The following is a 25774-nucleotide window of genomic DNA, read 5'->3' as shown; positions in this document are numbered from 1 at the left end:
CGTACGATTGGAAAAGACGGAAATTGTATCAACGACAGTGGCGATTCGCTCAGAGAATATACAATCGGCGAATACAATATTTCTATCGCGATTTTCCGAAATTCTCTATTTGTAAATCTCAAAGTAAATGTGCTTCAGTGAATGTTTTTTTTTTATTTAATGCTCATCAAGTTTGTTTTCGCGCGGATGCACGAAAATAATTGTAAAAAGTAAGCATCGACTTCGACGTGAAAGTGTCAATTCCATTATCACGCAAACTATCTCGCGCATCCTGCTGGCGCATCCCTTGCAGTAAACAAAAAGTGCGTAATTGTGTTGTATAGAAATACATATATATACGACGTGCGTCTATTAACTAATCAGACTAAAACTATGTTTAAAAATGAAATGATAATCGTAATAACAAAATTTATTTATTTTATTCAAAATTATCCTTTTGGCATCGTGTTGGATACGATCAATTACTGAGTGAATTGATTTTTGAAGGTCCTCTTTCAAAATCATTTTGATCACTCTTTTGATCTCTTGGATTGTCAGAATGCTATTGTAGTAAATTTCTATCATTCGAATTTTCAAAACAGATTTTTGGAAATAGAGACAGGATGCCGAATCAAATGAATATAGCAGGTCAAACTATATTCCAAATAATAATCCATGAGTAATATTCAAATTCTTGTGTAAAATGTTGCGAAAAAAATCATATCTTCAGAAATATTCGAATTTTTCCATTAATATTTTCACGATCACATTCGCATCAGTTTTCAATAATTTGCACACTCATTTCAAGATTCTATGACACAGATGTTTTCGTAAAGATATCTCAATCGCTCGTTGTCTTTCTTTGCAATCGTCCTTAAATCTTCTAAGCCACTCAAAAACTTGTGTAACGTGATAATCATTCTAAAAAATTAGTCATTAAACAATCATCCTACAAAATCTCTCTTAACATTTCATATATTTGTCATATATTGCGTTTTTCTTCAAGTTTTCCACAATATATGATATTTACTCTTTTCTTCAATGTAAGATATAATTATATTTTTGCAAATTTTTACTGACTTTTTTCGATATATTTCGACATATTTCATGCGTAGGTTCGATAATAAAATATTTATAGTTGATAGATCGAACTTAAACTTTAAAACATTATTCTTTAATAGTTAGCACCTATACAAAAAATTAAAAAAAATTAATTCAGTTATTTAATAGACGAACCTCGTATATATATGTGTGTGTGTTGATAGATATTTATTTGATACATTCCCATACGTATAATTTCTCGTTTAATAATATTGTTATAACTTTTAAAATTTCAATTAATATTTGTGTTAATATTTCGCTTTTTATCAGCTAAACAATAATAATATTGTCATAATTAAAGCATGTAAAAATAGAAAAAGTAGATAATTGAAATCTTGAAATTTTGAATTTCTTTTACGTGTATTTATGACATTTATTACAAATTCTCACTATTTAATGAATAAGAACATTTAAATATGTTAGATGATTTGAGATCAATTTTTTCTCTAAAGAGTTTGATTAGCAGAAATATTTATTATATCTACGTTATACTATATGTAAAAATGAAATACGTTTCTATATCAACTGATAAACGTTTCGCTATTGCTAGAATATTCCTATGCAAGAATGTTTTATATTTATTTTCATACAAAAATTCTATTTCTTAACAGTTATGTCTTTCAGTATAATCAGCAGAGTTTTTGTATGCTAACAAATTCAGTTATTATATTACAATTAAATTAATAAAAGAAAACATATATTATCTCTTGTAAGATACTTATTTGTATATCTTTTTTGTATTATTAATTTTATATTATGAATATTGGTGTATATATAAATATTATATCTCAATCAATTCTCTTTATTTGTGTATGTAATTTATTAATGTAATACATTATAATATTTTGAACGTTTTCTCTCTTATATAATAAAATCTTGTATATAAAAGAGTACACGCGCAATAAAAATTTACTTTTATTAAAACGCAAATAATAAAATAGATATCATATTTTTATTTACAATCACATAATCGCATAGCATACAATCTCGTATGATACTTGTTGATAATTTATGTGTCCTGTTTTTCGATTACGCGTGTTACACAACAAAATAATTCTTAAAATAATTCTTCCATCATAGCGCTTTCTTTAGATGTAAATATATAATACATAGGATAAGATTATCGGGTTTTGAATGTTTTTGTTCGATAATAATGTAATGGGAAGTAAAAAACCTTGATGTCAAAACTCACATCACTGATATGATATGTTAAAGATTTCTTTTTAACAATAAAATCTACTTTTGGCAGCGAAATGGAGACTTGATATTATAATAATATTATAATATTAGGAATATTAAATATATATGCTATATAAATACATAATACTATATAAATGATATAATATGATTGTATATATTAATTGTGATTAGATTTTTTTTTAAATCTATAATCACAAAAATATTAGTCAAACATTCATCATGCATTCATATATTGCGAATTTGCTCAAACATAGCTGCTGTAATTAAAAGTACATTTTTAAAGGTCAAAATTTGCTATAATTAAATATTTTAATACTTATCAACTTATATTATTATAAATAAAACATAATTATATAAAATCTATGAAATTAAAATTTTAGATAATTTCCAATATAATTCTTTATACTTTTGTAAATTACAAGTATAAAAATTTTTAATCGTGATTAAATTTTAACATTTGTATTGCCGAATTTGTTTTATATATACGATTATTGGGAATGTTCTAAAATATTTATAAGATTGTTAGTATTATTATAAAAACAAAGAAACATAAAATGTAAAATATGCTATAAGATAAAGTATAAAATATATATATAAAGTAGAAATATAACCAATATAAAGAATGATCACAGAATCATTAGATTTTGTAGGCTATCAGTAGGTTATAACATGATAACATAATGTTAGACATAATAATTATTTATCTTTTAATGATAAAATATTCCATATTTCTTTTAAAAATGAAAACTAAATCCGTAGACTGAATTGTGAAAGTCATCAATATGAAATATATTTATTAAACAATCACATTTAGTCCATTATAAATCTAAATATTATGAAAATCTACACAGATACAGTTTGTATACAGACATATTTATAAACATATAATTTTTATAGATTTATGCGTTCATAATAAGGCTAATTATAATAGTGATAAGTTTCTTTATAGACATTTACGTAAACTTGAAATTAGATATTAGTCGTTCAAGCATTCATTTCCGACTGGCTTCGACACATGGCTTATAACACAAGCTAGGATCTTGACGGATTCTTTGTCATGTCAATATATATTTTAAATACCATCTTTATATATAACTTGCAATATGAGCATATTTTTAAAATTTACTTCTCTATTAACAGATTCAAGATAAAGTTATTTAAAAACCTTTCATAAAATATTGAATATATATCGTTGACTACAAAAACATATTTAAATAGACTACAAAAAAATCCTTCTTATTTATGAAAAATAAGAAACGAATTCATGAATATTAATAAATATGCATAAATGGATTTCGTACAAAAGCAAAAAATGTAGTTTATATATGTTGTGTGTGTTATATATTATATGTCTTATAAAAATAAATAAATAAAATATATATACATATTTATTTATTTATTACATGTATATAATTATTAATTTTTAACGCTTGTGAAATTATCAAAATGCGATCAAACTTTTTATAATAAATAAAATCTAAAATAAATATAGTTACTTTAATTCTCTTAATTTCTCGGCTTGTTACAATTTTTGCATACACACACACACACACACACACACATACATATATAAAATAATAATATAATAAAATGATAATTATCGTATAAATATAATAATATACAGGGTATCCCGAAACTACCGCGAGATATTTTAAAGGCAGATTCTCTGGCCAATTTAAAAAAAAACGATTTTTCCTCAGCGAAAATGTCGAGGGAGATCATTATTTTTTGCATATTCCCAATTTTTGTCATCATGTATCTTTCTAACTAAGCCTTAAATGAAAATTCTATTAAAGTAAACTCTACCTAAAATTAACTAAAGAATGTGACTTTATTAATATTTTATTCCCATAAGGCTTAATTTGCGAAAAACCCTTTATTTTCAATCGTTTATAACTCGAAAACTATTAGTGCCGCGACATTTTCGCTGAGGAAAAATCGTTTTTAAATTGGCCAGAGAATTTGCCTTTAAAATATCAAGCGGTAGTTTCGGGACACCCTGTATATATATATTGTATACATATAAAAGAACATACATATATGAAAAGATCAACCAGAATTGCAGAAAATAAATAATGATAAAATTCTAATTAACTTTATATGCCATTGTTAAAAGTGTATTTATTCAAGAAGAATTTATACTTACATCAAATTAAAAAGAATTACATTACGCACATGTAACAAAATATATACATAAGCGTAATTAAATAATTATTACAAGATTAAATCAGGCGAAAGTTACTATAAGAGTCTCCATAATAACGAAATTATCAAATTTAAATGTCAGTCGAGATAGTACAGAACAATCTGGAACATTTATAGAATGTGCTTGATCTTGATCTGATATTACATTTACTTACACGAAATATAGTATGACATGCATATCCAAAAGACGTCCAGAAGATATCCCGAAGACATTTTTAGGTGATTGGACATCTTCAGGATGTTCTCTGAATGTCTTTTGAACATAGATGCTATATGGGATACTAAAATTACTATCTTATTGTTATTTAATCCACATTGTGTTCTTAATAATTAATATATTAATATCAGTTAGTAACATAATTGATAATTTAAAAATTGCAAAAAGTTATTACATGAAAAATTAAAAATTAAAAGTTATTATATGAAAGACTAAAAATTATAAATAAACTTAAATTATATATAAAAAATAAGTTTTATTAAATATAAAAAAATGAAAAAATATATGTTTTATTATACATTTCTAAGTATAATTTAAAAAAAAGTTCATTAACACGAGTTTCACAGATTTATAATTAATACTGCTTTTAATCAGTAAAGTGTATGCGAGAAGAAGCCTTCATTGTTGATCGTGAACTTAAGCATGAACTAGATGACGTGAATTAATGATGTTTTACGCATGTTTTGTTACCAAACTGCTATGTAATGTATGCATTATGAATAACGATCATTCATGTATTCATTGTCTAATATATTATAAGTGTAGTCGTATAATGGAAGATAATTGTAATCAACATTTCCAAGGATAATCTTTAACATTGTAGGAAGCAAGAAATGTAATATGTACGTAAGCGATAACAATTCGATTAAGCATATTGCGTTGCATTTAGCATTAGTAATATTTCTTGAACATTTATTGAACATTTATTGAACATTTATTGAACATTTTTGTTATAAAAATATTATTAGAGAGAAAGAAAGAAAGATCTATAATTCAAGAGAGTTAAATAATTTGAATTTTTGTTGTTTTATTTTGTTATAATTTTTTATGTCAATATAAAAGATATTAATTATAAAAATTATACACACACAGAACAATATAGTATATTCCTTATTTTATTTTGATTTTCATAATTTTTAAAATTTAAGACACACATGCAATGGATATTAAAATAAATAATTTTACTAAATTAATTAATAATTTAATTAAAATAAATAATTTTTAAATTAATAAAATAGGTAAAAAATTTATTTTTATTGGATTAAAATAAATGAATAAATATATATATATATATATATATATATATATATATATATATATATATATATATATTTATATATACATTTTTTCCTATTCTGTTTCTCCAGCGAATTAACTTATGAGAGGACGATGTCAAATTATGCCATTATGAAATGCATCATTAAGATATATATGATGTATGATATCGGAAATATTAGCAATGTTAATATTACTTTGTTCATCTAAATTTGTATCTGTTTTGCAATGACATATAATAGCACAAAACATATACTTAATATAGCCATCTATTGAATGTAATTTATTATATATACATATATATAACAAATTATATATATATATAATAAATTACATTCAATAGATGGCTATATTAAGTATATGTTTTGTGCTATTATATGTCATTGCAAAACAGATACAAATTTAGATGAACAAAGTAATATTAACATTGCTAATATTTCCGATATCATACATCATATATATCTTAATGACGCATTTCATAATGGAATAATTTGACATCGTCCTCTCATAAGTCAATTCGCTGGAGAAACAGAATAGGAAAAAATGTCCGTGGAGTTTACAAGGAAGGGAATAGAACTATGACTGTTATGCAAATATGAGCAACATGCTAATAGCATTGGCAAACTTATGGTGAATGTCGTTTAAATTTACTTGTATGAATCGATTCTATGAACAAATAGTGCCGCGTGGTCATAGGCTTACGTAGCTATAATGAGCCGAATTGATTCATACGAAACTTGATTTAAAGATATCTATTAAATTTACTAATATAGTTAATTAATTTTGGATATTTTTTGACAAAAATAAATTATTAATGAAGATATGAGATTATATAATAGCGCAATTAATAAAGAAAGAATATTTATATGTAACAATTTTTTTCGATTGTATTTAATTATGAAGGAAATGTAAAACAAATTTGATAAGTGAGCAGTCTTCTCTTCTTTTCTCTCTTTCTCAAAATTATTTCTTATATACTAATTTATGAAAAGTATAAACATTTTTGACAAATATGTTAATGAATATATTCAATTAGTTTGATAACATTCTTGCAATAATTTGTATACTGTTGTATCTTAGTTTACTAATTCTATTCTTTGATTTGCGTAATGGGCTAATTTTACTTTTATTTCAGGATTTTACAAAGTAAAATTAGTCAAAGTAACAAGGAGGACAATAAAACGAAAAAATCAACCATGAAATCGATGATCGTATTACAACAATTTAAGAGTGAGTAATCTCTAATTTACAATGTGAGAGAGGATGCATGGATTAAATTCGCTTAAAAATAATGATGATAATTATAATCATTAGATCACATAGCAATTCAAAATATGATGCTAAGCGTTCATGGCATATTTGTATCATAAATTGAATTATAATTTCTATAAATTCTTATTAATAATAATTTTAAATTGTGATATCTTGGAAATTGGATTTGGAATCGCTTTACTTAATCATGCATAATTATATAATTTGTTATATTTACTTGTTATTCATGCATCATCATGTATTTTCTATGAAAATAAGCGATAAAGCTGATAGATTTATTTTACGTAAATATTACAAAAGTGCGACTATTATAAATCTTACTTTGATTCTACGGTTTTACTTAAAAAAATAGCACAGCAATATTATCTTATAAATCTTAAATCATCATAAATTTATATACACACAAACAAATGTTATTTTAATTTTATTTCCTACAAACAATCATATATTACTATGAATCATATTACTATCATATATTACTATGAAATCATAAAAGATAAAATCATTATGTTACTATAAAATTATATTACATTACTATGAAATCTCTCATAAAAGATAAAATCAAGTAAAATAAAATTGCTCAACGGCGCACATAAAAACATTCTAATAAACGCATACCTATTTTTATCGTGAAATCGCCGGTCATAGCGTCGTACGAATCTTTATATAGCGACAGTCTGGTCAAATCAAAGATTTCATGAACGTAATGAACGTAGTGACCTCGATTGGCCCCTTTTATTATATTTTACGCAGATAATACTACAGAATCCGAGTCAAGGTAAGCTGTTATCTACTCTACAGATTAAGCATCTTAGGACACGATCTATAGATATACGATATCTAGAAATTATAAAATTATCGTATGAAGGTTATTCGGAAATCAATCTGTGATAGGCTTACAAAATAAAACAAGAAAGAGGAAAAATATTTTATTATATATAAAAGTTACTTATATATACCATGCATTATTTTTCGATATAATCACCATCCGAATTAAAACACTTGTCATAACGCGCGCGATGTAAGCTTTTGTATGTCAAAGTACGATACTGCCAAATTGGAATCTCAGCCCAACTCTCAATTCCTAATATTGCTCATGAACTCCTTGTTGTCCTCTCGAATCGCTACGCTCCTAGCTGCATTTTCATGCATGTGAACAGATGAAAGTCGTTGCAAGACTTGGCTTACAGAATTGATGGTGAAATTTCTACTGCCTCAGAAGTTCCGATGGGGCATTTTCGATTTTCGATCATTTTATCAGCGATTCGGGAGCAATGAGGAGCTGATAAGCAATGCTAGAAATTGACTGAGATTCTAGTTTAGCGCTACTGATGAAGGCATATAAAAACTTGTGCGCTATGGCAAACATCTCAATTTCAATTCGTTTCGTATGTGAAAAAGTAGTGTATATATGTAAGCATTTTTTGTATATAATAAAACATTTTTTCTGTTTTCTTTGTTTTATTCTGCAAGCCTATCGAAGATTGATTTTCGAAAAGACTTCCTGTAAACAGTTAACAAGTCTTTTGACATAAAACATTTAAGGATTAACATTAACAAGAATATCTTTATTTATTACGATTAATAGCTTTAAAAATTCAATATCCATTGAAAATGTGTTTTTGATAAATTTAAAAAACTTTTAGCTTGAATTTTTTTAAGCTTTTATTTAGAATTTTAGAGAATCCCGCACAATTTATCTGATTTCTTTCTTACAACAATTTTTTAAATGGAGAAAATGTGTATTATAAATTGCGTGAAACGACAATTCGACATTCATAGCATTCCAAGGTTCAAGGAATATATTCTACATGTTTTTGAAATGTAAATTAGACGTATCTTTACAAATAAGATTCTTAGAAGAATGTAAGAAAGGATATTCGCAAAGCTGTACTTGTATATATGACCCTGCGGATAGAAAAAATATTCACTGCTTAATAAATACGATGACATCTTATTTTTCCGACGTTATCAATAAACAGATCTTATATATTGAGCATAAATATAATAATAAATTTAATTTTTTAGTCAATTGATATAAATAAAATTAATACAAATTATGTATTATGGACTAATAACTAAAAAAGCTTTGAGAAATTTTTTATGATATATTTTTGATATTTATGTTTCTTTCTCAATTTGTTAATATATTTTTTCAAGATTTTAGAATTTCAAAATAATGTGTCAAAAAAATTAAACAATTTTTTATTTCTTAATTTTATCTTTTCTAGCTAAAATTTTAATATTGTTAATTCAAATTTTAATAAAATTTCTAAAACTAAGTATTGTAGTTTATTGTTTTAAAAATTATCAATAATTAATGTAAGATATAATTATTGCTAAAAGAAGTAAGCGATATTTAATATCTTGCAACAAATTTGTATTTCCTTTTTTTCTCTCTCTCTCTCTCTCTCTTTCTTTCTCTCTTTTTTTCGACATTCCGGGAATTCACTTTGAAAGATTGCGTTAGTGATCTACTAGGATTTTAAACGCTACCTTGACAAGCTGGCAGCGAAAGGATCGTTGCATGTGGTTAACGAGTTACATATAGATATACACAACGATCCGATGTGCCGAATTAAATTCCGATTAACAAGCAAAATCGAAGATAAATAACAGGCAAAAACGTGCCAAAAGATTTACTTTTTAGCACGAAAAAGCACGAAGTGGTAAACAACGATTCATCAAACATGTTTAATATTATTTTTAAATTTTTGCGTTTGTCAACTTGTGTACCAAAAATCAGCTGCACACGTTAATGTATCTAAAACTTAATATGTTTAAATGTTTCATGCCGGGCCGATTTTAGATGTCGGATCGATTTTTTATCCCCCACGTTATCATAGTGTTGTGTAATGCTGGCTATGGGCGTCCGGAGAGGGGGGCAAGATGGGGCATTTGCCCTCCCCTGGAATTTGGAATCAGCAAAAAATTTGGCATTTACATACTCTTTCTTTGAATAAACGTGCTGGGATTTACATCTCGATCACATTTCGATCCGATTCACGCTTATTGCCCCCAACTCATTGCTTGCATATTAGCAACGAGTCGCCAGATAACAATAAATGATACTTCATGCTCCCTCCTGGAAAAAATGCTGCGGACGCCCTTGGCTATGGCATATTCCTCATAATATTTATAATACTACAAAAATCATAATTATGAAGAAAAAGGCGTAAAAGTTAAGATGCACTATATAAAAAAGCTTGAACTTAAAGTTTAGTGAACTTAGAGTGAAGCATACACGACCCACGCGGTATGGAACGTGTTAAGTTATATGTGCTCTCAGTTATTTAATCGCTAAATTGGTATCAAATTAAAACAATTATAATTACTTTTATAAGTAAAAAAACTTTATCCGTTTTGGCATGTTATATAAATTTTTAAAAGATAGATCTGACAAATAAGAAACGAAGAATTTATGAATAGATGTCCAGATGATCTAGTTAAAATAATAAAATGTCTCAGAATTTAAATTAAAATATTGAAGGAAAAATACGTTTAAAAATATTAGGTTATACTATTATTTATATTATACGAAAGTTATATTATTATATTATACAAAAGTTTATATTTATTATTATCAATAAAAAATTAAATAAAACAATAAAAATTTAGAGGAAGTTTTGATATTAAATACATAAATTTGCAATAAAAAATTATAATATTACTAATTTTAGTAATATTACTAATTGTAGAAACAATATGTATAGTACACAGTATCTATGTCAACATTTTAATTAAATTTTCAAGTTTAAATGTTGACATTTATGATGCTTTAATCCATATCTATTTATTCTTAAGATAAATGTTGACCCATTTTATTATGATTATAATTGTTGTCAATATATAATAAAGAAATCATCATACATAGCATATATAACTCTTTATATAATTTTAGTAATATAATATGCCGCAGTTTTTTAGAAATCTGTTACAAATATGAAAAGTCAATAGGTTATCAATAAACGATATCGTTATATAACTATCGACATTCTTTAAAATTAGAATCATTGAGGATAAATACAGATACATATAAATATATATACATACAGAGACATATAAATGTAGAATTTATCGAACAATAAAATCGTGTAACATTATATAATTGCATCAAATTTAAATTTAAATCAAATAATGCGCAAATTTAAATCAAATAATATTAAACTACTGATAGTGATAGCTAATAATAGTACCTTATCCATTCGAAATGATTTGGAGAAATCAATTAATCATTTACTTTAATTCTCTTAATTTCTCGGCTTGTTACAATTTTTGCATACACACACACACACACACACACACACACACACACACACACACACACGCACGCACGCACGCACGCACGCACGCACGCACGCACGCACGCACGCACGCACACACTAACACGCACACGCACGCACACTCGCACTCGCACTCGCACACATCCATACATATTCACATACAATATACATATAATAAAATAACTAGATTTTTACGCAAAATATTTCGTGATAATATATAGCATAAAAAGAGCTTGATCTCTCATTAAACAAAATATTTTTCTTTTTTAGAATGCATCATTTTATTTACGTTGGGCATCGTATGTAATTTTTTAACTTACGTAATTTATGTTGTGGATCCCATAAATATGTTAATAGAATATGTGAGTATATATAATTAATAGATGATACTAATATCAATGTGGAAAAACAAGTAAAATGTAAAAAAATTACGTAAAGAAAAAATTCTACTATAGAAAAATATAAATCAACTAATCTTATTATATTATTGTAATTTGATACATACATATATATATATACAGGGTGACCCATTTTAACTTAGGCAGCCAAATAACTCGAAAAATAAGCAAGATAGAGAAAAATGTTTTAGACAAAAGTTGTATGGTTTCGAGGGGGCCATAAGATGGTATCATTGGTTTGACCTTGAAGAGTCATTTGAAGGTCACGTGAAGGTCACTTCAATTTTTTTAAATGGAACATCCTATATATTTTTATACATTCTTGTAGCTCATCTCGAGAGCTTTCCAAAACACTATAATTAAGTACATTTTCGTTAAGTACTTTTTGAGTTATGAGGCTTGAAATAATTTCTTAATTTTACATAAACCGTAAAATATCTTGTAAAATATTCATTTTTCGATTACCTTACCTTAATAGTTTTATGTACAAAATAATGAGAGGAATCAATTGGTGTAAAGAAAACACATAGTTGTTTCGAAGAAAAAATATGTAATTTGCAATTAACAATTCCATATTTTTTCTTAAAAACAACTATGTGTTTTCTTTACACCAATTGATTCCTCTCATTATTTTGTACATAAAAGTATTAAGGTAAGATAATCGAAAAATGAATATTTTACAAGATATTTTACGGTTTATGTAAAATTAAGAAATTATTTCAAGCATCATAACTCAAAAAGTACTTAACGAAAATGTACTTAATTATAGTGTTTTGGAAAGCTCTCGAAATAAGCTACAAGAATGTACAAAAATATATAGGGTATTCCATTTAAAAAAATTGAAGTGACCTTCACGTGACCTTCAAATGACTCCTCAAGGTCAAACCAATGATACCATCTTATGGCCCCCTCGAAACCATACAACTTTTGTCTAAAACATTTTTCTCTATCTTGCTTATTTTTCGAGTTATTTGGCTGCCTAAGTTAAAATGGGTCACCCTGTATATATATATATATATATGTATGTATATATATATATATATATATATATATATATATATGTATATATATGTATATGTATATATATGTATTAGGTGAGCAAAGAAGTTCTGAGCTTTTTTTTGCAAAATTCAATCTTTATTAAAAAACAAACAACAAAATATTAATCAGCGAAATATTCCCCGTTTGCAAGTTTCGATGACCTTTTGCCATCTTTCGGGTAGTTTGCGAATTCCTTGGTGATAAAAGCTCACCGGCTTCGAAGCGATAAAGTCATCAATGCATTTTCGTATCTCTTCATGTCTCACGAAATGTGTATCAGCCAAGTAATGCTGCAGCGACCGAAATAGATAGTAATCGGAAGGCGCCATGTCTGGGCTATACGCCGCGTGCGGGAGAAGTTCCCAGCCTGACGCAAAGATATAGTCCTGAGTCGCTTTCGCAACATGTGGTCGGGTATTGTCATGAAGTAGGATTACTTGACGACTTCCATGGCCAGTAAATGGCCTCTTTTTCTCTATCGCATCGCTCATATTGGTCATTTGTTGTTGATAGCGGTCTGCTGTGATTGTTTCACCCGGCTGCAGCAGCATTTTTTTTCAGATGAAACGCGAAGTGGATGGAAAATCGAATATGCTCTTTTGTTATTGCCATCGTAAACATTACTGATTTTTGAGGTTATGTGTATCAAACGCCAAACAGCACGACATTTTAAAAAGCCAAATGTCAACGCTTTAAAACCGCAAAAGGGCGGGAAGATAAATAAAATTTAAATTGTTGTTTTGATTGTATGAAATCTAAAGCTCAGAACTTTTTTGCTCACCTAATATATATGTAACAAATTATATCTAAACTGCAAGAAAAATAATTTTCTAATTTATTAAATATATTTATATGGAAAAAAAATTTACTATTTTTATAGAATACACAACTGACACCGCACTCTTTTCTCTTCTCAATGTGGAAGAAACCACCTATTGATGTATATTTAAATGTGTATATATTTAACATTACTAATCCAGTAGAGTTTCTAAGCGGCAAGGAGAAGCTCAAAGTTCAAGAGGTTGGACCATATGTCTATCAGTAAGCTTGTGTGTCTTGCTTAATTATTATACATTTTGTTAACATAAAATATTATGTATATATATACATATATGAAATTTTGTGGATGTTTATATTGTGAATAATACATATATGAAAGATATTTTTTATAAATAATTTTTGGAAAATTATGTCAAATATTTGATGCAGAGAATTCCTTGAAAACGATAACATCACGTTTAACGATAATGGCACACTTACCTACATCCCCAGAAGGAAGATAGTTTACGTACCCGAAATGTCAGTTAACAATCCTGCGAAGGACATGCTCAATGTTCCGAATATACCCCTTTTGGTAAGCGTAGTGAAGATAGGATTTATTGCATCGATATTAAATAATTCTAACAATAAAACTTCTTAATTATATGTAAGAGCCGAATTTAAAATAAATTTTTTAATTATTGCCAAAAGCATAGCTATTTAATAGTAATATATAGTAAAAAAGCATAAAAATTCACTAAATCTATTTTCTTTTTGTCATATCAGATGTATATAGAATTTTTTTAAAAACAGAAAATATTTCAGAAATATACATACATGTCTTGTTATTAATTTTTTAAAAAGAATTCTATGAAAAAAAGAATAATGTAGATTTATTAAATTTTTTTTATGTGAATTTAACGAATCTTTGTTATTACACACACACACACACACACACACACACACACACACACACACACACACACACACACACACACACACACACACACACACGCACGCACGCACGCACGCACGCACGCACGCACGCACGCACGCACGCACGCACGCACGCACGCACACGCACACGCACACGCACACGCACACACACAATTTAATGCACGGGAAAATTCAATATTTAATTTGTAAAATTTTACCTACAATATATTAATTTTATTAATTAAGCAATATTAACTTTATTATAATAATCAAGTAATCTTTATTTTATTCAGAAATATCTTTTAATTGTAATTGTGATCGTTTTACACGCAATTTTTCTGTTACTTGTAAAACAATTAGGAATAATTAAGTTTAATAATTAGAGATTTGGCTCAAGTAATCAAAAAATTAAAAAGAAAATGGCATAAGAGCCAACGCGCGGTAGTTGGAGCGCAGAGAAGCAACAACACTTCTTTCTTTTTTCAATATTAGTTTATTAAAAAACACATTATAATAACAAAAAGCGAACGTTTCGGATCATTTTTTGATCCTTCTTCAGCGCGATGTTAACAATATATATTACAGATAGTGACGCGTTACATTAAACGAATTTGTTCTCGACGCGTAGGTGACGCTAAATTGCATCCCGCGGAGGTCTAGTAAACGCTCTGCTTCCAACAGTCAATTAAATATACTATAGTTATGCTATGCGACGTCACAGCAGATCAGATTCCGCACTGTTTACAATTAATAATATAGTATGCCGCTGTGCGCCTCATGTCGATTCGAGATTCGATGACGAACTGTAAAAAGATGATCCGAAACGTTCGCTTTTTGTTATTACAATATAATGTGTTTTTTAATAAACTAATATTGAAAAAAGAAAGAAGTGTTGTTGCTTCTCTGCGCTCCAACTACCGCGCGTTGGCTCTTATGCCACTTTTTTTTTAATTTTTTGAATAATTAAGTGTAATTAAAGTAATTTGCGTCTTTTTGCTCATAGATTTTATGCGTATCGTATAAAAATAAATTATGTATATAAATTATGTATATAATCGCAAGCTTGTGGTGTTAAGAGTTGTGAATTAATATGACTGCAGTTTCGTACCTTTTCTTATACAGTTACACTTAAGCTGTAGACAATTGGAAATAATGATTTGATCTTGCTTATTAAAACATATATTATTTACAATTACATACTGCTTATAATGTATTTACGATTAGTTCTGTACGCATTGAGATTTTTCTGCTGCAGGGTGTTTCATCCGCTTTACACGATGTCGGATTTTTAGTGAACTATCCTTTGGTACAACTGGCGAATGTGATGGGTGCCAAACCAATCCTGAATATCTCAGTATATGACTATCTGTGGGGATATGAAGATTCAATGGTGACATTGGCTAGTGGGATCGTGCCAAACTTTATTAATTTTCAAAAATTCGGTCTTCTTGATCGGGTAAATAAATTGGCTTATATCTATCATAATAAAACCCTGAAAAATGCTTAATACTATAAAAAATTATTGAATATACTAATCATTAAATCACAATGTATGCAGACATAAAAAAAATGATTAAAGAGATATTTTTTTCAATTCTGATTATAATGCGCATATATCAGCGGGAAACATCTATTTTAATCTTTTCGTATCTCCGGGATATATATGTCCTACCTACGAAAAAAATTATAACTTTTAAAGAAATAATCTCATTGACTTTTACCTTGACTTGTTTTAAAAGACGAAGGTTCAAACTATAAAAAAATAACGTACTTTGAAATGTAATATTTGCAATAAAATATAGTTATTTAAACTTTGCAAAAAATCAAACTTTTAGATAGTAAAGAATAATCGTATATTATGTCGAAAAATCATAGAATTGATGCGCTAATTATAAACTTAAAATTTTACATAAATGTGATTACAACTTTATTATGATAAATATTACAATATATATATATATATATATATATATATATATATATATATATATATATATATATAGTTTCTACATGTAATCAAAGTGTGCGTGAAGTAAGACGATACGTGCGACGGGCATCCGGAAGAGTTTTACGGTAGATGCGCGGCTTGCAAAAGGAAGTATATCATGTCGCGAGTCGAGCGTGTGTGTATAATCAGGAAAAAGATACATATTTAAAAAAATAAAATCCAAGTTCATATTTTAAATATATCGATATTTCAGCTTTTTATAGCCGCCATTTTAAATCTGCCATTTTGAATTTAAATTTTGATAATAAATTTGGAATCAATACTCAAAAACCTATAAAACCGTCTTTATATGAAACGCATCTCTTTTGAGAAAGCCGGAAATACGAAAGGGTTAAAAACGTTATTTCTTTAATCTGTTACAAAAAATATATTACAATTTACTTATTTATTTATTCGGTACTATTTCAGTATTTATTTATTCAATAAAAATAAAAAACTAAAAGCAACAGAATCTTATAATTTATTATATATTTATGACCAAGATAGTTAAATTTCTCTGTAAGTAAAATTATCTTTAATTTGCTTAGTATTATGAATTTTAATCTTGTAAAAATATTCTTAGTATATTTGACGCGCTCCATGTAAGACATAACCAAATTGTAAAAAATTGTAGAAACTACATATGCTTTTTTTAAATTACTATTTAAGCTTTTTTCTTTTTATTACATACAAGAAACTTTAACATCTTTATTTATTTGTAGGATGTGTTCAAGCATTTATTAGTGTATGACAAATTACATAAAATTGACATTTTTTTAATTAAATGTATTCATCTATACATCAAGCATTTATGTTTTTCAAACATTCTTTTTTATTTAAACACTAGCAAGTTTAGTAATTTGGAACAAAATACATTTTAATGTATTTTGTTTACAAAAAAAGTTATAATTTTTTGTTTATATTTATTGAACAGGAAACCTATTGACAGTTTACAATTTAATTACTCTCTCGTTGAGCATGTTTAATCAATAAATCTATTAACAACTTAATTTTTATTGAAATTAATTATAATCAATATAATTATAATAAATTAATTATAAACATATAATATAACACGAATAATCTTTATTAAAAACACAAAAATTATAACTTCGTCGATTTCGTGTGTTTATTTCCATTGAATTTATGCTTTAAGATATAGTTTAAAAGCAAATGGAAAAATGTGATAACCAAAGTGTCAAAGTAAAATTTATTCAGAAACAAAAACTTTTAATTAGTCGTATTATAAAATTAGCGATCAAATTGGTTATAATGCGTTTTCTTAAAACATACTTTCGATTTTGCACAAAATATACCAATTATTATTATTTGCAATTATGCCTTGTGATCTTTGAAAGAAAAAAATATTGAAATACATAATAGTAATCAAAATTGATCTTCTCTAAATTTATATTTAATTATTCTCAAATATAGTAAGCAAGAAAAAATACATTAGTTAATTTAAATATGTTTAAATAGATTCTTTTATTAGTAAATGATGTTTTGTAAATTTTGATTAAGAAGATAAAAATGAGTATTTTAACAATTATACAGTTTTCAGCACATATTCTAGGAAAAATTCATATTAATGACTTTAACAATAAAAAACTAATTAATTATTTTTTATTCATTAACTATTATTGCAATTATCAAATTTTCCAAGTGATATGCCACTTCGAAATTACATGTATTTTATTTTTTATGCAAAAAGTTGATTTTAGATGTTTGCTGCATTTATTGCATCTTCCAAATAGATACGTTTACTTACGTCATTGGAACAATTTGTTTGGACATATAAAAAAAAACTGAATAAGAAAGCTATTATTCTTGACCGTCGGTGCTGTGTCGCACCGTCGCGGTTATTAAAATAGATCATTCATAATCATACATATCCAAAAAAAGAAACCGGTTCTTTAATATATACGAATTGATTTTTGAAAGTAATATCATAAATAATATCATCTCAAGGACTTTTTTGAAGATATTTTTTTCAGAATATTTTTGTATAGAAACAAAATAATATATTTAGAGCGCAAGAATATTGAGTTGAATTATTTAACTTTGATATATATGTTTGTTCATATAATTAAATAAAATTGTTATTTCCACATAGCAAGTCTGAAATTTATGCGTCCATGTAAGCATTCACATTATACTGTTTTATGCAAACGATCAGCAAATAATTGTATATATTATAATGTTTAATTAAAATATGTTTATATATATTTTTCATATTTTTCAATTTTATAACATTATTTCTTCAAAATTTAGAAATGTTATTTGGAACTTATTTTATAATTCATTAATATTAGTTTATTTCTATTATTTTAATTCTTTCCTTGCTAAAACTTGTATAATGTGGTTCTATTACATACGTATTTATTTATTGTTTCTTTTATAGATAGTATTTTATAAACAGTATTTTATAAATTACGATAAGAAAAGATATCTTGAAAAATTTTTTCTAAATACTATTATATTTTCTTAAACTAAGATTTTCCAAATTAAGTATAATAGATATAATTTCATAATTTCAACCTAATCAAAATTATATGCTAATGTAAAAGAAAATTAAAATATTGTCATAAACTCTCGAATGTTGAACTGTTGTCGCTTTTCGCAATTATTGCGAGTCACTCCGATCCTTTCACCATTTATATACGCTCGTTTCAGGGTTCATGAGGTTAGTATTAACGACTTTTAGCACTATACGGTCTCAAGGGACATGATTTCCGGACCTTTCTCTCGTTACATTAATAATTCAAATAGTGCATTTAATGTTTAAAGATATTATCGCTTATTTATGAGTACGGAATTTTTTACACATACGCACAGAATACAATCGAAATATGTCAATTTATGCAGAATTTGAATAATATATTATTAGAGACATTTTCCATGCATATTATAACATATAATTTAAGAAGAAATAATATAAGAAAATATTACATATTACATGTAATGAGATGAAAAGAAGGGCCCTTATGTCTTACATGCGTTTTTGTTGCAAATTGCTGTAAAATAATTTATAATTGAAAATTATATTTTTAATAATATAAAAATTAAATTGAAAACGGTGCTTCTCCGATAACTAAAATTGCGCTGAAATTATTACATAAGTATCACAATAAACTATTTCCAGAACGATAAAAACATTTTTAATTTTTTTAGTAAACTATTAATTTTTTATACATAAAATAAAAAACAAAAATTAAATCCGATATTACAGAATTAAATAAATATATATAATTTTTTAATAATAATTAAAATAAATAATTAAAACATAGATAAATCAAGTTAATTCCAAAAAAAATGACATTTCTCTCTCGGTGTTTCTCGGTAGGTCATAAAATTTATATGAAACCAAATAAATTTTAAAATATAATTGTGAAATCTATCTGTATATATCTTTTTATTCTATTTAGATGTATGACGAGGGAGAGAATATCGTGACGATAAATCTTGGAAAAAATTCTGATATGGTGAATGAAAAAGGACGATATCTCAGCATCGACAAATACAATGGCAGTCCCGGATTGGCGCAATGGGGATATATTGAAACAGAGGACAATAAGACTCGAGAAGGGTAAAAACGTAGTTTCAATGATTATGTTGCGGAAAAGTGCATTTTTTTTCTTTAGACAGATAAACATTTACTTATTGATATATTTTTCATTTCATCGTTCATGTAAAATTTTGCATTGTGTCAAGCGAATTACATATATACAAAAATAGAATATAAAACAAAAAGACATACGATACCGTATTATTCTGTTCAAAGGTGCTAAGTGGCATTTCCATGAATATAAAAATCAACTTTTGTTGACTTTTGAGACTTTTGTTAAAAATCAAACAACACATTATGTCAAAACGTCTTTGACTGTACAAATATAAACGACTGCATACAAACACAAGTGACAAAGATTATTCCGATCCACAAATATTATGTCAAGAATTATTAAAATATCAATGTATTCGATGAAAATATTCGACAATTCGCTACTGCGCATTTTCATGATATCACGAGAGATTTATACAAATCTTTGAAATTTTTCTTTAAAATAATTGTATTTATTCTTCTCGACTTGTCTTCGTAATGACGCAGTTGAAAAAATAATGTAATATAAATAAAATTTAATCTATATATATATATATATATATATATATATATATATATATATAACAATATTTAAAATTAAAAATATTTTAAAATTAAAAAAATTGTATTAATAAATATTAATAAAGCATTAATTAAAAAAGCAATTTTAAAAAAGTAGATTCGATAGAGATTTTATTAGAATAGAGATTTCAAATATATTTTTTACTTTAATTAATGTGTTTGTGAGTTATTATCACACGTTAATTATATTATACATTAATATTACATTAAGTTTATTTCAATATTGAGATTTATTTAATGAAATATTTATATAAATATTTATATAAATCATGTGTAAAACACACACACATACATTTAGCCAAATATATATATATCCAGCCAGCCAATGGTCACAATGAAATAACTATTTAATGACAATTATTTAATATTTTTATATTTTTTCTATTCATTTAATGAAACAACTTTAGTGTTAATTTTTTCATTTTAGAAATTCAATTTGCAATACAGTTCAAGGTGCTACGGAAGGTATCATATTCCCTCCATATATGGATAAGCGTGCCATTTTCAGAGTGTTCAGGAAAGCATTTTGTCGAACGCTACCGATTAAATTCAAGGAAGAAGTAACAAAAGATGGTTTACCAGGATATCTCTATACTCTCGCAGATGACTTCGCTGAGCCACCTGATAGGAACTCGGACAATGAATGCTATTGCCGCAAGATGAAAACTTGTATGAAAAGAGGACTATGTAATTTAACACCTTGTTATTACGGTACGTATCCTATCAAACTAAGGTTCGGTGAGCTTGAAATGCTATTATGACGTGTTTGTCAGCCCTTATATCAGTATTTTTCTTCTATTTTCTTTATCATAATTAAGTTATAATTTGAACACATATAAGAATAATATATATATATATATATATATATTTTTTTTTTTATTAAGAATTTAAGAATTGCAACGATTTAAGCTTTTTCACTTATGATTATATGTTTATTATTTTTATTACACTCTTTGCATTTATTAATTTAGATTATTATTTTAATATGTCTGTTAAAAATATAAACTCTCTCAATGCATGAATGACTATGTATGTAATATATATACCCGCTAAACATGTAACTTTCTGGTAACGTCACATTTCGACTGTAATTAAGCAAATTTGAAACGTTTACATGTAACGGTAATAAAAGGTTCCGTAAACGTCTCAAATTAACGTTTTATTAGTGTCAGTTCGTAGAACGTACCAGAAACGTTGTTTTTCCGCATTTAATTTGTCAATTCGGAACGTCACAAATGAAATGTTTTGTAACGTTCAAGTAACATTTCGTATGAAACGTTTTCTTTGCGACTTTATAAACGTTGCTTCAATGCTAGCATTTACTATGTTTCTAAAACATTCATTTCGCTACGTACTTTAAACGTTTCATTCAAAACGTAAACTTTGAAAAACATTTCACTACTCCGCACTAACGTTATAAATGCGACATTATTAAAAGATTTAATTTTGCAGCCTCGTAAAGTCAACTCGCAATTTATCGTTGATAAATGGTCATAACTTTTTAACAAATTGCAATTTTGCAACAAATAAGTCTCAAAATATTACTCCTATTATTATAATATCATTACATTACATACATTTTATTGTTGCTTTGAAGGCATGAATTTATGTAGTAACCTTTCGTCTGGTCTTTTGCCTTGGACTTGTCATAAATTGTCGTAGCTTTGAGATATTTCGTCATTCAATGTAGATAATTGCGAATATACATTTGATCACCCTGAGATATAGTATAAAAAAAAAAAAAATTTAATAAATTATTCATGACTTGATTTTTCTTATTTTTAGATATCCCAGCAGCTGTATCTCTTCCACATTTTCTCGATGCCGATCCGAGTTTGCTGGAGGATATAGAAGGTCTTAAACCAGATCGAGAAAAACATGAATCTTTCGCAATATTGCAACAAGTAAATAATATTAAATATTTGAAAAACACAATACTTATATAATATTTAAGACATATGTTACATGCAAATCATAAAATTAAAAATTACTTTAATATAACTTTTTATGTAATTAATTTTTTAATATAATTTTTTAAAAACGTAAAAATTTAAAAAGATCTTAACTTGTTAGTAAAAATTTCAAATTTAATAAAAAGATTTGGAATAATTTTTATTGGTAGCAAATATTGGAGATTACATTTACAACAAATAAACTCATAGCATTCAAGTTTTGTATAATTAAAGTTGTATAAGTCCTACATGCAGATTATTCAATCGCATGACATCATTCCTCAGAATTATGCGTATAAAGAACACGCTCGAAAGCTGTTTACTGTTAAGTTATTCAATACTATTTCAGTCTTATCTAACACTTGTAATCTATGTAATAATTCAAAGACTATTAATTCAAAGACTTTCCTTACGGGATAATTAGATTTTAATTGCAACATATTTGGTATCAAATGCTGATACAAATGTGATATCAAATGTTTTTGTCATATTAAATGCTTTCTCATAAAAACATTAACAGCAATCAAAGAGTGTTCTTATAAATAACAAAATTAAAATCTCTTCTATTATTCCAAATGTATGATTTAAGAAATAATTTTTTCAATATAATTATATATCTTTTCAGTTTTTATAAACAGAAATAAAAATTATTATACAATTAAATTGAAATTAAAATAAATTGTTTAGTTAAATCTAAAATTTTATATCTAGATTTTCTTTAGCGGTAATTTGTAAATATAAATGCAAACTTCTCATTTCCGCGATGTTATTTTTTCAGGCATTTGGTGTGCCTATAAATGTGCATTCAAGGATGCAAACAAATTTGATAATGTATTCCACACGCTACAACTCTAAGATTGCAGCTTTTAATGGCATCACAATACCTATATTTTGGACCGATATGGTGAGTAATCTGCATCGTTTCGCAATCGATGTATAAAAATCCCGTTTTCCTGCGAAGATTATGAAGGGGATTATATATCTCTCCGCTTTCTCTAAACTGCTCCTTTTATTGGATCTACTAACGACGGTTTGTTGAGCAACATTATGGTTATAAAAAAATATTGCATAACGTCAAGCATGTATTAATAAGAATAATTACGAAATCACTGATTATGTTCAAGTCAAGTTAAATCTAAATGTTTTAATCTGTATTTTGATCGGCTCATTTAATTTCATAATACCAAACACAGATACTATCAAACACAGATGATTTATACTCATCTTTTTTTATATTGAATGTGCTTATAAATTTAAATTACATAATTGGTATATTCGTTTATTTTTATTATAATTATAAATTTATAAATTTTGTTTACATTAATCTTTTTCAATACGTATGATTTAAATATTTAAAATATATACGTCTCTACTCTCTATCTCTTTTTTAGATGCAGATATAATTTATCTCTTCCTCCTATTACATAATGTAACATTTCTAAATTATAAATACACACAACACAATATATGTGTGTGTATATTTATGATTTTTGATTTAAAAAATATAGATTAATAATATGTATTGTCATAAATAATATTATTTGCCTTTATCATATATGTAATCAGCAAATCATGTAACAAATATAAATCTTTTCTTTTCAGTATATTCCGTTTTTGCCGACGCACCTACATATTCTGTTAATATTAATGCTGCAAATACTACCATTCGCACAGACGGTATTGATATATCTGCTTGGTATTATTGGGACGATGATGATAGTGTTATCGCTCACGTTCACTTTACGGATATTCAATAAACAACCACAGGAACAAGAGCAAGAAGCGATCAGAAGTCTTAATAATCCCGACTTAAGAATACCTCTGTGTAATCGCCAATATACTTCGATAAATATTTTACCAGTAATTAAAAAGATCACATCAAAGACCGATCTGTTTACAGTAGAATCTTCATATTCTTAACAGATCTTACATTTTTATATTATTAATTTTATATTTTTATATTTTAAATTGCATATCTTTAATACGTCCTGCGATGCTTGTCTATTTATTTTACGGTTGTCACTTGGTAGTGAGAAAAACTGACAATGAGATAGTTTGAGAAGAATTGTTAAGAAATTGTTCGGTTCTGACGAGTTAAGAATACATGTATAAACTCGCGATTATAATTAATTAGAGATAAATATTTTTGGGTATGCGATTAAGTATTAATAAAAATGCAGAAGGGTAATTGATGTCTTTTTGTAATTCTATGTTTTATCGTGAATTTGATGTAATTAGCTTAAAATGAAGCAAACTGATGGAATCTTCTTGCGATCTTTTATGATTCGCAATATCGAAACGACACAAAATCGCATAATAATTATTAATGCCATAGCATGAGAGAAAGATTTAAATAATATATGCGATTAAATGTACATGTATATACAATGATAGTATGTTTAATTTTCGTACGATAATTTACGTACAATGTGTAAGAAATAATATTTTGTTTAATTATTATATTATATTTTATTTTAATAATTTGACCACGAGAAAATGTAGATAAGCATAGATAAGATTTTAAATGTTTCTATCGTACAAATTTCTGATTTTAATTGTATTTTTAATTTATACTTAGTAAAATAATTACCCAAGTCTTATAATAAATATATTCAAATCAATTGGAATTAAGAGCGTGAGATTATATACAAGCTATTACACATACACACAGTTCACATATACATTTAAATTAATTGATTACGTAAAATTTTAATAATATATTTCATTTCTGGGAACATGATAAAATTTTTTTTTTAATAGATTAGAAATAACCGATTATTATTAATATACTTTTTGTTATTATAATAAAGTTTACACTTTCATTTAGCATAAATTTTTGTTATGCAAATGTGTAATACTATAATATTATTTTTTTTATAAAGAATTGTGAATATATTATTATTGTGAATATATTATTTATATATATATTTATATATATATTTGTGAATATATTATTAATTTTTGCAGATTGTGAATATAATAATTATGAAACTGTAAGATAATATATTGATTTTTTATAATTAAATAATTTTGAATAATGTAGCTTAAAAAACTTTAGCAGACGATAGCAGAATTTTTTTTCTTAAAAATTAATGTAAATATATATATATATATATATATACACATATATATGTATATATAGTATTTTGAAATAGTTTTATTTTTGTTTTATATGTATAAACTTTTTTATAATTAATTTAATAATTAA

The 25774-nt window shown here is 26.1% G+C and overlaps 1 protein-coding gene across 5 annotated transcripts; it reads left to right on the top strand.

Moving 5' to 3' along the window:
* LOC145973038 (scavenger receptor class B member 1) lies at positions 1-25482 on the top strand. 5 transcript variants are annotated; one of them, XM_083102163.1, is made up of 11 exons: positions 1-302; positions 6894-6988; positions 11584-11675; positions 13633-13793; positions 13962-14106; positions 15703-15903; positions 19860-20020; positions 21042-21325; positions 22400-22518; positions 23345-23470; positions 24169-25482. In XM_083102163.1, exons 2-11 carry the CDS (start codon positions 6955-6957, stop codon positions 24484-24486), a joined length of 1641 nt encoding a protein of 546 aa, XP_082958289.1. In that variant the 5' UTR covers positions 1-302; positions 6894-6954; the 3' UTR covers positions 24487-25482. The 5 variants fall into 5 exon arrangements, with proteins under 5 accessions (XP_082958289.1, XP_082958291.1, XP_082958292.1 ...); XM_083102165.1 differs by lacking the exons at positions 1-302; positions 11584-11675 and having other exon boundaries at positions 6910-6988; positions 24169-25480; XM_083102166.1 differs by lacking the exons at positions 1-302; positions 6894-6988; positions 11584-11675 and adding an exon at positions 12824-13166 and having other exon boundaries at positions 24169-25480.
* The last annotated feature ends 292 nt before the right edge of the window (positions 25483-25774 follow it).

The sequence above is a fragment of the Camponotus vicinus genome, unplaced genomic scaffold (genome assembly GCF_025532165.1).
Source record: "Camponotus vicinus isolate PSW18456_S1 unplaced genomic scaffold, iyCamVici1.0 SCAF_6, whole genome shotgun sequence".
NCBI classification, from domain to species: domain Eukaryota; kingdom Metazoa; phylum Arthropoda; class Insecta; order Hymenoptera; family Formicidae; genus Camponotus; species Camponotus vicinus.
This window is presented reverse-complemented; position numbering and strand designations above follow the sequence as displayed.